The 12560-nt window shown below is 36.4% G+C and overlaps 1 protein-coding gene across 2 annotated transcripts in view; it reads right to left on the reverse strand.

Moving 5' to 3' along the window:
* The window catches only part of LOC111407735 (nudix hydrolase 16, mitochondrial-like), a 10491-nt gene extending 732 nt beyond the window's left edge, over window positions 1-9759 (reverse strand). Inside the window, exons 1-3 of one of the 2 annotated variants that reach the window (XM_023037387.1) lie at window positions 9363-9759; window positions 8645-8759; window positions 7601-7684 (exon numbers count right to left, since the gene is read on the reverse strand). In XM_023037387.1, the coding sequence (XP_022893155.1) occupies window positions 7601-7684; window positions 8645-8759; window positions 9363-9433 (270 nt within the window). In that variant the 5' untranslated portion in view covers window positions 9434-9759. The remainder of the gene's footprint in view (window positions 1-7600; window positions 7685-8644; window positions 8760-9362) is intronic. The other variant, XM_023037388.1, reaches the window with a different exon arrangement.
* Between the last annotated feature and the right edge of the window lie 2801 nt (window positions 9760-12560).

The raw sequence follows: 12560 nt of genomic DNA on the forward strand, positions 1-12560 counted from the left end.
AGAATACAATTATGCTATTATATGATCTTTTTGTAATTATGCAATAGCAGAATTTCTGCACCTGCTTTAAGATCCGTTTGGTATGATTTATTTTTCTTCGAATTTCTGAATTTGACATGTGGAATAGAGCAATACAATATTTTGGGAAAATAGTGACTCTTGTCCTGCACTTAACCGATAGCTGGAAGACTGGACACCAAGAAGAATTGTCCTATTGGCTAGAAAACGACATATTCATGCTGAAGGCCTGTTTGTTGGCTACTGATCAAAGGAAAAATAAGTCTAAATATGGAGCTGAAATCTGGCATTCGAGAAGAAAGAAGTGGAAGAGAAGATGAGAAAGTATCATCCCTGAAACAGGAAGTGGGAGAGTGATCCTGGCGTGATTTTGGACAATGTGGAAAGATGAAGAAGACAAAGAACGAGACACGATAGAAGAAAGAGATGGACAACCTAGAAAGGGGAAAAAAATTGGGTTCCCCAAAGTACCCTGAGAACTGACTGCCTTATGTGTGAGCCACCATTTGACAGCTTTTGAATGGAAACTTGCAGCAAAATTTGATGTTGGGGAACCCATATGCTAAGAATGTTAGAATGGGGAGACCCAATGCACATAAAATGAAACTTGGGGCCATAAGTGGAAACATTGGAAAAAGAAAAGAACTGATAAAGGGTGCTTCATAATCTACATAAAAACAATGAAGTGTGTCCGTTCTAAACATATACTAACAAGATTGATAAGGCAAAACCACAGAACAGCCATTCAAAAATAATATATGGAACCAGAAAATGTCAGCAAGAAAAAATTAAAAGAAAACTAAGACATAGCGAAGGAAAGAGCAAGAACAGACACTATTACAATTGTACATATTACTTCTTCAAAGACCTCTTAGTTTCTCATTGACAAGGCCCATTCAAAAGTCTAGTCGGTGGTATTGAGATACGAACAATTACCACCCTAAGCATTTGCAGCAATGTTTTAGTGTCACCAACATCAAAGTTTTTAGTAAATGAAGTTCTGTTAAATTTGTGCACAGCATACACATTTCTAGTCAGAACTATGTCGATGATGAAGACTTTCCACCATCTAAAACATAAAAGGCATTATTCCAAAGATTAATCAGACAAAGTGTTTTATCTTGGGCTTGGGGAGGAGGAACGTGTGTGGGGGATAAAAGAGTTGGGCTGGAAGTAAGTGGGCTGTGTGTTATGGAAATGGCTTTTGGGCTGTTATAAAGAAGTTTAGGCTGACAATAATTGGGCCGTGAAGTAGGAATAGGAGTAGGTTAAAGGAATGGCAACTATGGAATTAAGAAAATGAAATCTAAGGCGGCAACAGAAACTCCTTCAATTGTTTATTTTTTTATTTTTTTTATTTTATTATTTTTTTTTGTATAGAAACTGATGAAAGACTAATTTGAAATTTTTGGGCATGAACAGTACTATTGGATTTTATGTGCAATATTAAAGAGATGAAAAAGATAATCAACACAAGAATTTACGTGGTTCGGCGATGTGTCTACATCCACGAGAGCGAAGTGAAGATTTCTTTATTCAGTTATGAAAAATAGGGTTACAACATATTATTTATACTAATCCTAACCTGGGCTCATATAAGACTTCAAGGCCCGTACAGGAAATAACTCTGTACCATACCGCGGGGGCGTTACCCCAGCACCCCCAACCCATTCGGCGTCCCTAACAACCAGACAGTGAATTAAACCCGCGCAAGGCCGATGTCGTCACTCCGCTCCATTCAGTTCCGTTCGATGCACTCCACTCCACTCCGCGCCGACATCAGCCCATTTGATCTAGGAACTGTGTTCCACTCTATATGAGCCACATGCACAATAAGTACGATGAACAGTAACACTTTTTTTGGAAACCGCAAAAAAAAAATTGAAATTCCGAGTGTGAACAGTGACTTTTTTCCTAATCAACTAGAAAGAAAATTAAACAAGAAAATTACACCTCACAACAAATTTTTCTTTTTGTTTGTGCTCTTCCACAAGTTTTTTTGGGAAAATGATAGGAAGAAAGTTTTTTATTGTAGATGAAAAATTATCCAAGTTTTAGCTCTGATACCAAATTTGATGCAGCACCAACTCAAGCAATTAATTGAATGTTAGAACAGATCTATGGGAAATGGGGAATTGAAGGGAAGAATGGGGAAAGAAGAAGATTTCACGGTAGAAGAAGAAAATAGGAAGAGAGAAGAAGAAAGGGGAAAGAGGGGGAATTTCACCGCAAGCCACCAAAATATTATTCATTCATCAACTGAAAATAAATTACAATGCAAAAATAGGTTTAAATAGTAAAGCAAACCCTAACGAGACCAGCCCCGAGCACATACAAGTCCAATGCTCTAAATAAGAGTCCAAGATAATAAACAAAGCTTAACTAAAAATAAAATAAACAAATATCGGATGTCGTCATCAACTCTCTCGGGGTGGAAGAAAACTCGAGCCTATCAAGTGGATATATCACTATAGGCTGCAGTCAATCTCCCAACCATAAGCTATGTGGCTGAGCAAGTGTCTTCCGACATCTGTAGAAATGTGTCAGTGGAGGAGAGTTACCTCTTTAGAGCCAATAAATTGTGTATCCCTCGAACTTTAATGCGGGATTTTATAGCATGGGAAATTCATGCGGGAGGTTTAGCCGATCGCTTTGGGCATGATAAGACTACAGAGGAAGTTGAACACCAATTCTATTAGCCTAGTTTGAAGAAAGATGTGGCTAAAATCGTTAGTACATGCAACACTTGTCATTTGGCCAAATAGAGGGGCAAAACACAGGCTTATATACTCCTCTTCCTATCCCCAATTGTCCTTGACAAGATATTAGTATGAATTTTGTGTTAGGACTTCCACGCACCCCAAAGAAATATTATTCTATTTTTGTGGTTGCCGATCGTTTCTCGAAAATGGTTCATTTTGTTCCCTATAGTAAGACCTCAAATGCGTCCAAGGTTGCCATGTTGTTCTTTAATGAGATTGTCAAATTGTATAGACTTCCGAAGATCATTGTGTCCGATAGGGATGTTCGTTTCACTAGTCATTTTTGGAGAACTTTGTAGCAAAAGATGGGTAACAAATTGAAATTTTCTATGGCCTATCACCCTCAGACTGACGATCAAACTAAAGTAGTTAATCGTAGTCTCGGTAATTTGTTATGATGTCTGGTCCAGGAAAATCTTCGAAATTGGGATTTGATCCTTCCTATAGCTCAAATTGCGTATAAAAGTTCCATGAATCGTTCATTAAGTATGAGTCAAGTTGAAGCTGTTCATGGGGTATAAGCCTAGGAAGCCGTTAGATCTCATTCCTATGTCTCCACAGGCTAAAGTGTCAGTGTCAGCAAAAGAATTTACACAACATCTTCGTGATTTGCATTTTGAGATCAATAAATAGCTTGACACCAGTAATGCAAAATATAAACGTCAAGCTGATTTGCATAAACGACATGTTGAGTTTAACATTGGAGATTACGTTATGGTCCGTATTAGGCTTGAGCGGCGTCTACATGGACCTACCTCCAAATTGCAAGCCGGTAGTGCTGTGATAGACCTCCCCTCTAATAATATATTCCAATACAAGTTTGTTATTCATTCACTAATCTAGAATATTCCATTGTTAGTTACAAAAGGGTAAATTTGTAATAGAAAACTAGTAAATTCTCTATAAATGTAATGAGGGGAGTTGGGATATTCATTCAGGGAAATAGTGGGAAATTGGGGAGAGACAAGGCCTCTCGAATGCCTTGGAGTGTCTTTCAAATTCTGTTTCATTTCATCAGTTCATTTACAGATGCTTAAGTTCTCTGCAATTCAATAAAACAATATATTTCATCTAGCTTCAATTCTGCAATTCTTTAGCACTATTTCAGTTATCTCCGATTTCATCAACAGTCGGCAGAACCTTGGACACCCCAGTTACCTCAAGCGTCTCAAATCTAATCCATAAAAACTAACTTTGGAAACCACAAGCTCCATTTCAGGTCTGCAACAATTATAACAGCACAGGAATCTATCAACTGGTATCAGAGCACCGATTCTGTGGCAAATGGAAACAAAATTCAGCAAGGAATGGGAGGAAAATTGGAGCTTGTTAATGAGTCAATTTGACCGCTTGATGATGCGATAAGAAGGAGATCGAATGGGGACAATTTGGATTCGTGGTTGATTAAGGCGGAGCGATGCATAGACAAGAATCGCGGATTAACGAAGAGGGAAAAGGTCGAAGCCGCAGTTGCTTGCTTTTATGGAGGGCATGGTTCCAAGAGATAGACGATAGCTGTCCAATAGAGACCTGGGTAGAATTGAAGGTGAGGATGATGGTTCGATTTCCCATGAAGCATATCTCCGCTGGTGAATTTTCAGAGTGGAAGCAGGGAAACGAGTTGAACCGGGAGATAGCGCAGGCAGAACAGCCTGGTAAAGTGCTTGTGTTCTCATCGCCATCATCGGGGGAGGAAAAAATCTCATTGTTGGAGAAGAGCGAAGTGAAGGTTCCAGATTAGGGAGAACAGGAATCAGAAAGGAAGGAAAAAACAGAGGTAACGACCTTGCCTAGTGCCTCCATCAATTCTGAAATTCAGCCTAAATTTGAGGAATTTGAATATGGTCGCAATCACAGGAGTCACCCGATGCTGTTCGAAAAATCAGTCTCCTCTTTACAAACGTCGCCAGAGGAATTTCAGAGGAACCGGATGGTTAATGGGTTGAAACCCATGTCATGGGCTGATGATAGAAGACTACAGCCTAAGGATTTGGGCCGCTTTATGGATATGGGCTAACATATTGATTAAACAAATTCAAAAATTGAAGAAACAAGGTCAATGGTCCATTATCAATGGACAGATCCGACCCAGTGAAAAGCAGAGGCAGATTGATTGATACCCAACCTACTAATACCCAATACGCTAAACGCCTTCTTGTAATCTCACATTACAGCTTCAACCCGGCCCCTAATTTTTCTCCTTAGTCTACCAATTTGGCCAGAATCAACTTGTCAGACGCTGATGAAGAGTCACTTCCATCCTTCAAAGTGTTGACAGAAGTCGAATTGCGGTCCATGGAACTCACGGGTCAGATTAGAAGTCTCAAAGTGGTGGTGGCTTCTCTCAACTTGTTGAGTGATCTTTTGGAGAAGGAATTAATCAGCCTTCATCAAACTTCACTCTTGATAGTAGACGAGACAGGAAAAATAGGTAGGGAAATTGATGATAATGGGTTTGGAGGAATAAGTAGCAACAAAGGTGGAGGGATTTGTAATACCAACAATGATGGGGAGTTTGGTGATATGTTAGGATTATTAATTTACCAATTCGATAATAGAACAAGAAGGGGTCGCTGAGTTGATTGGTCGTGGTACTATGGAACACTGTATTTCGATTTGGCGATTTCAATTTTTGGAAAACTTGCAAATGGGTACGACCGGCTATGGGGTTTTTATGGATCAAATTTTAATGGTAGGTGGGCAGTTGACTCCACAAGCTAACAGTCACAGCAAGCTTACTCCAAAGACGGTTCAGCTAAATGGAAGCCCGAATTTTGAAGTTAAACCACACTTCCACCTTGAGGACAAGGTGGTTTTTAGGGGTGCGGGTAATGATAGACCCCCCCCCCCCTCTAATAATATATTCAAATACAAGTTTGTTATTCATTCACTATTCTAGAGTATTCCATTGTTAGTTACAAAAGGGTAAAATTGTAATAGAAAACTAGTAAATTCTCTATAAATTTAATAAGGGGAGCTGGGATATTCATTCAGGGAAATAGTGGGAAAATTGGGGAGAGACAAGGCCTCTCGAATGCCTTGGAGTGTCTTTCAAATTCTATTTCATTTCATCAGTTCATTACAGAGATGTTTAAATTCTCTGCAATTCAATAAAACAATATATTTCATCTAGCTTCAATTCTGCAATTCTTTAGCACTATTCCAGTTATCTCCAATTTCTTCAGCAGCCAGCAGAACCTTGTACAACCCAGTTACCTCAAGCATCAGCCGCAGTAGCCAAAACCTCTCAAATCTAATCCATAAAAACTAACTTTGGCAACCACAGGCTCCATTTCAGTTTGCAACAGTTACAACAGCACAGGAATCTATCATGCTGGTCCTTTTAAAATTTTAAAGCAAGTTGGTCCAAATGCATATGTTGTTAGCATTCCACCACACCTTTGTTACCACTCTACTTTCAATGTTGAGAACCTACTAGCTTATAAAGGTCATTTCTTTCCCTCAGATAATCCTCTGTTACCTTTTTTTGTGGACCACTTCTAACCTACTACCATCTCTCACAGTAAACAAAAATAAAATTGATGTTATTTTAGATGAAAAAACTGTATTAATTAATGATGGAGAGGTTTAGCGCTTCCTTGTTCATTGAGTTGATCAACTAGATTCTGACTGTACATGGATCTTCAGAGAGATACTACAGCAATTGGATCTAAATTTATTGGAGTTTTATCGGAGTCAGCAAGACCTTCCTTGGCCCTGATCGCCTCCCGTCCACTCGGGGGTTGGTGAGGACACTAGATTTAGACCTCCACTGACACATTTTTACAGACGTCGGAAGACACTTTCCCAGCCACTTAGCTTATGGTTGGGAGATTGACTGCAGCCTATAGTGATATATCCACTTGACAGGGTCGAGTTTTCTTCCACCCCGGGAGAGTTGATGAGGACATCCGATATTTATTTATTTTATTTTCTAGTTAAGCTTTATTTATTATCTTAGACTCTTATTTAGAGAATTGGACTTGTATGGGCTTGGGCCCGATCTCGTTAGGGTTTGTTTTACTATTTAAATTTATTTTTGCATTGTAATTTATTTTCAATTGATGAATGAATAATATTTTGGTGGTTTGTGGCGAAATTCCCCCTCTTCCCCGTTCTTCTTCTCTCTTCTTATTTTCTTTCTTCTACTGCGGAATCTTCTTCTTTCCCCATTCTTCCCTTCAATTCCTCATTTCCCATAGATCTGTTCTAACATTCAATTAATTGCTCGAGTTGGTGCTGCATCACAAAGTAGCATATAAAAGAAATGGCCGAGCTTCTAAGGGTATCCATCGAACTCATCAAGGTTCATAAAATTTCATTTGGGAACATTATGAGTAACATGATGGAATCTGAAAACTGTCACACTACATGCATCAGGTAATTTCCATGGGTATTTAGACCAATAGCCCAAAACTTATATTCTGTTATTATCTTTACTATGGATAAGAAAAGCAAGTAGCCTGATATAAAACAGAGTTTTTTGAACGTAAAAGCTTCGTTTCAGAAGTATCACAACTAAACCATCTTGCCATCCAGTTATGGTTTCTAATAATTTAGCAGCAAAACCTAGAAGGTGGCCTAAAATCCTATTTACATCATTATTATCTCAGTTTTATTCCACGAAACACACTATACTGAGTAATTCAGCACAAGGCTTTGCTTACTCGCAAATATAACACATTAGCTACAAGATTGATGCAATGCGTTTTCTTGAAACGTGGCACAAAAAGTTACTTCAAGCAAACACAAGATCAGAAAAATCACAAAAACATAGAAACACAAAAAGGATTAGGCAAGCAGAAACTATTAATTCTTACTACTAAGTCCCCACGAACTCCAGCCTCCTCCATGGCTTCCCGCAGTGCTGCCTGCTCAGCCGTTTCATCATTTTCCCACCCACCCTATATTGAAAAATAATACAAGAGTATGAATAAAGGAACATTCTTCTGTCCTCTTTATGTAGTTTTCTCAGCATAGAAGGAAAACTCCGCCATAGCCAAAACACTTATTGACATCAAAAGAATACTACTATATGTTTATCTTACATGCACTTTGAAACCTCAGCTTCATAGTTTATCCGAATTATTCAAGCTTCTTGTCTCTAGACACGTGGACGACATTTATTTATTTGTAGCTTTTTTCTTCAATTCCTATAGTACAGTGGCTAATACATAAATTAAAATATACAAACCCGTATCCTCTAGAAAAATATCAAACGATTAAAACCAAAAAACATTTCTGATCACAATACTGGACCTACTTTCAGAAGTTGAGGTTGCTCCATCTGATTTCTATGTACAAAATATGTTATAATCAAGGCCTTTTAGTCTAATAAGATGAAAGAAGAATTATTGCTAGAAACCAAGAAGTTAAACATGAAGAGGATGAGATTTTTCAGTTAACATCTACAACTGTTCTCCCCTTCCCATAAAAGACAAATTCCAGGGTTGACAGGTAGTCGGGAGTAGAGAGAACTATAAGAATTAACTTTTGACAATCTGAACTGAAGATGGTCCCAAAGACTTAAGTAGTGTGCCTAAATGAGTCTTTGGCGGGCCCCACATACATAAGATACTTGATGTTAAATACATGGGAGCAGATGGAAAAAATACTGTTTAACCAATAAAACTCACTGGCTCATATTAATCTCAATAAATTCTTTGCATCACTCAGTACACAACCAGATGGCAGACAAAATTATCTAAATAGAACTTGTTTCAGAAGACTGTTCAATGAACAATACCAAATGGCTCTATATACCACATCACAAAAATGGGAAGTAATAGAAACTATACAATGTGCTCCATGAAAACTTTCTTTTCTGTGGCAATGGCCAGCGTTGATGAATATATAGATCTCACCTTTGGAAATAGAAGACCAGGTCCACTATTTGAGTTTATCATTAGTACTTCAATAATCTTCTTAGATGAGTCACCAACATTTCCTTCAACATTGCCATACTTGAAGGGAATACACCTGAGTAATGACCCTATTGGTTAGAACAGAGAAACCATAGTGTATATCCCAATATTATCCAGTTTTTTGAGATGATGTAATGAAAAAGTCAGAAATAGCGCATATTAGATTATACATCACCCACACATATGATCAACGCCAAAAATCAAGAGTAATAGCCTTATCGCAAAAATGCCCAAAAAGTAGAGAATGGAAAACGACCCAAATATGTGAACATTCTTTCCTCAATATTTCTCCTATTAAAGCAAGCCCAGTTGAGAAAAAACAACTACACAATAAAATGCAAACAGAATTCGAGGTAACTCTTTCTCATTAATCTCCAACTTCAACAATATCACGAAAACACATTACAATCAAATCATACCAAAAGAAAAAAGAAAAGAAAAGAAAAAAAGAAGAAAAATTCCGACCGAAGCTTTCACCATTTCCAGAATTAAACAAAACCCAATCGCAAGATGATAAATCCAAACCCAATTACTATATCAAAATCAAAAGCGGAGCCAGGTAATTCGCGCAGTCCTCTTACAACAAACAGACACAAACGCATATGCATGCATGTATTCATTAACTGGGAACGGGGAAAAGAGGGAGACAAGCAATTACCCAGCAATAAGGCGAAAGCCATCCTCATAACGCTGCTGCTGCCTACCAGTCCGAGCTACCAATTCAGACATTTATATGCAAAACAATCAATACCCACTTCTTGAAATATGAATACCATACATATATATATATTATATGAATGTCCTCACAAGCTGCACTTTTGATTCACAAAAACCACTATATATAACAACTCTCTTTCATATCAACACCTTTTCTTATTTGGGCACCAATAATTCTGCATTACTCCTCAAACTCTTGCTTTTGTTCTGAAAAATATAAAAACCCCCACAAATTTTTACCTTTAATTCTTTTAGTAAGTTTACTGGGAAGAAATTTGAGTGGAAGGGCAGCGAACGAATAGGAGCCTGTATTTGGTAATGGAGTCGGTCGAGTTTGGTCATTGGGTTGGGTCGGTCCCAAAATACTATACAAATTCAAACTCTATAACCTTTTTCCTTTAATTAATTATTTCACATAGCCATCTGCCATGTCATTTTTACACCCACGGGTTTGTTAAAAGTCGCTATTGCCCTTGAAATTTTGGAAAAGTTGTGGCAAAAATGGGTATCCAGGAAGGGCAATTATGAGATTTCAAGATTCGTACCTAAAATTTTTTGGTCACGAATACGTGAAAATAGTAAAATACATTTGTGGACATGGTTGGTACAATAAAATGACGAGAACAATGTTATTCATGGTTGGTAGTGTAACGTTATTCATGGACATCGACGTAATAGTGATTAATTTTCTTTTTAGCTAAAATGACGAATCAATTAAAGTCATCTATAAGCATCAATCTTGCTTATGGATATATCGTGTCGATAAATAGTATTATTTAAATTATAAATATTAATAGAAAGGGGAACGATTAAATGAGTGAAATTTTCGAACATATTAAAGTTTTACAAATGTCTCTATACTTATTTTTTGAAAAATAAGTATTAATTTTTTATGGACATTATTTCCCTTGTTCAGGCTCCATTTAATGAGTTTTTGAGAAAAATATATTTTAGAATAATGATTTTTTTTTTACAGAATATGTGATTAAAAAGAAGAATTTTTTTAGTTGTATGTGTAACATTATTTTATTAAAAAAACATAAGTTCGAAAGAAGATAAAGAATGTTAAATTTAAATGGAAACCAAACAGGGACATTATCTTCATTGTGGTTAAATAAGTGTCTCTCAAATTTCTATCTAGTTGTATCCCATAGGCATCTACTATTCCCCCAAACAGATGAACTATCACATTGCATCCTCTCTGAAATCTGCAAGACCCCAAGAAACCCCTATCCTTGCCGCGTCTAGACTACAACATAACTTACTCAGCCCTTATTTGATCCTCATTTTTAGGGAAATAATGCATTTTGATTAGTAGAATAATAGAGAATGTGTGGTTAAAAGTTAAAGAAAAGTTTTGAATTTGCGTGTAATATTATTTTATTGAAAAATATATAATTGAAAGTGAGTTTTGAAAAAATAAAATTTTAGAAGAATGAGAATCAAACAGGGGTTTATCTACCAAATACGTCTGCATACCCCTCCCCCAAAACTTTCTAGGTGATAGTGAGACTTAATGATAGGTGAGATTTCTACACATATTCAGCCCATCAAAGTTAAATATTTAGTCATCAATTTGGTAAAATTACTAAGTTTGGTTAAATATCGATTATTGTATGATAAATTTGAGTTTGGATGGCTTTTGATGAAAAGAAGTGAAAACTAGCTAAAGAAGGATGAATAAAGAATTAGAAAAGATTGAAAACTAAATTACAAATATTCAAAAGTTTATTCCTACCAAGAAATAATCATTTAGATTACATTGATTAAATGGATGCTCTTGTGATACTAATTCATTCTTTCATATTTGCATCTTTCATAGAGATACAATAAGATCACGTATGAAGATATGTTTAATTCTTTTCGAGAGAAACAGTTGAATGAAATAGGAACGTTAATTAACAAGTTATAAACAAATGTTTTCATGATTTTGAGTTGTATTAAAATGGAATAATAAATGAGGATTCGAAGTTTTAAGGCTTATTTTTAATTAGTTTCACAAATGCATTCAAAAAAATAGTTTTAAAAAATCAACAACCACAATTTGATTTTTCGATTAGAATTAGTAAACTATAACTAAATTAAGTACTTTGTGCTCGAGGGAATGATACTTTATTCACTACTTTATTAATTGACCATGATCTGTGCACTTGTCGGATTTCATCATTTAAACTCTAAATCCTATCTGGATACTGCCTTCCATAAAAAAGTTATAATGTTAGAAAAGATACAAATTTATTTAGATTATGTGTTAAAGAGTGCAAAACTATTTCCATATCTAAAAAACTTCCAAGACAAATTGAAGTATACAACTTTACTTAGATGAAAACCACCAAACATAGCAATTTTAAAAAGGAATATTTGCAGCTTTGGTCCTAAACTTTTTATTTTTTTGCGAATAACACTAAAATCTTTTATTTGTACAATCCACAATCCGAAAACTTTATCTTCTTACCTATCCTCACCGATGCCACCCCCACAACAATAATTTCACATAAAGCACCAGACCACATCTTGTTTACCCCACCTTCGCCAAAATTGTCATCGGAGCATTCCGCCCTTCTCTCTCTCTCTCTCTCTCTCTCTCTCTCTCTCTCTACTTTTCTTTAAAGTTATGTTTTCTGAATTTCAGATCAGTAAAAATCCCCATTTATTTCCATATAAAAACACTCGATTCAGATAACAAATGCTTCGAATCGTTAGAGACAATGGGGATTTCAATTTAGCGTTGCTAATCGTTGCAATAATCGTGGTGTGGTGGTGTTTATATTCAATTTGTACCTCCTTGTAAACTCAGCATCCAGATGATGCTAATCGGGCGTATTTCCCCAAATTCGTCGTCGTTTTGGGCCTCTCAATTATGGAAATTTCGATTTTAATGATTCCAACGAATGTGGCTAATCGTTAGGCTTGTAGACAGGTGATTTATAATGGTACATTGTCATGTGAGGAGCAATTGGTGAAAAAGGAGAGAAGAACCAGCCATGGAAGGAAAGACACGAAATCAGAAGTGGAGGAAGAAGAAGGAATTAACAGTAGTAACTAAAATTCAAGTCCAACATGACAGCGTTTGGTTTAAGAGTAACGACAACATTTTGCTTTATTTGAATTAAATAAATTGTAGAGGAAATTACCAAAA

This window comes from Olea europaea, chromosome 13 (genome assembly GCF_002742605.1).
Source record: "Olea europaea var. sylvestris chromosome 13, O_europaea_v1, whole genome shotgun sequence".
In the NCBI taxonomy this organism is placed as follows: domain Eukaryota; kingdom Viridiplantae; phylum Streptophyta; class Magnoliopsida; order Lamiales; family Oleaceae; genus Olea; species Olea europaea.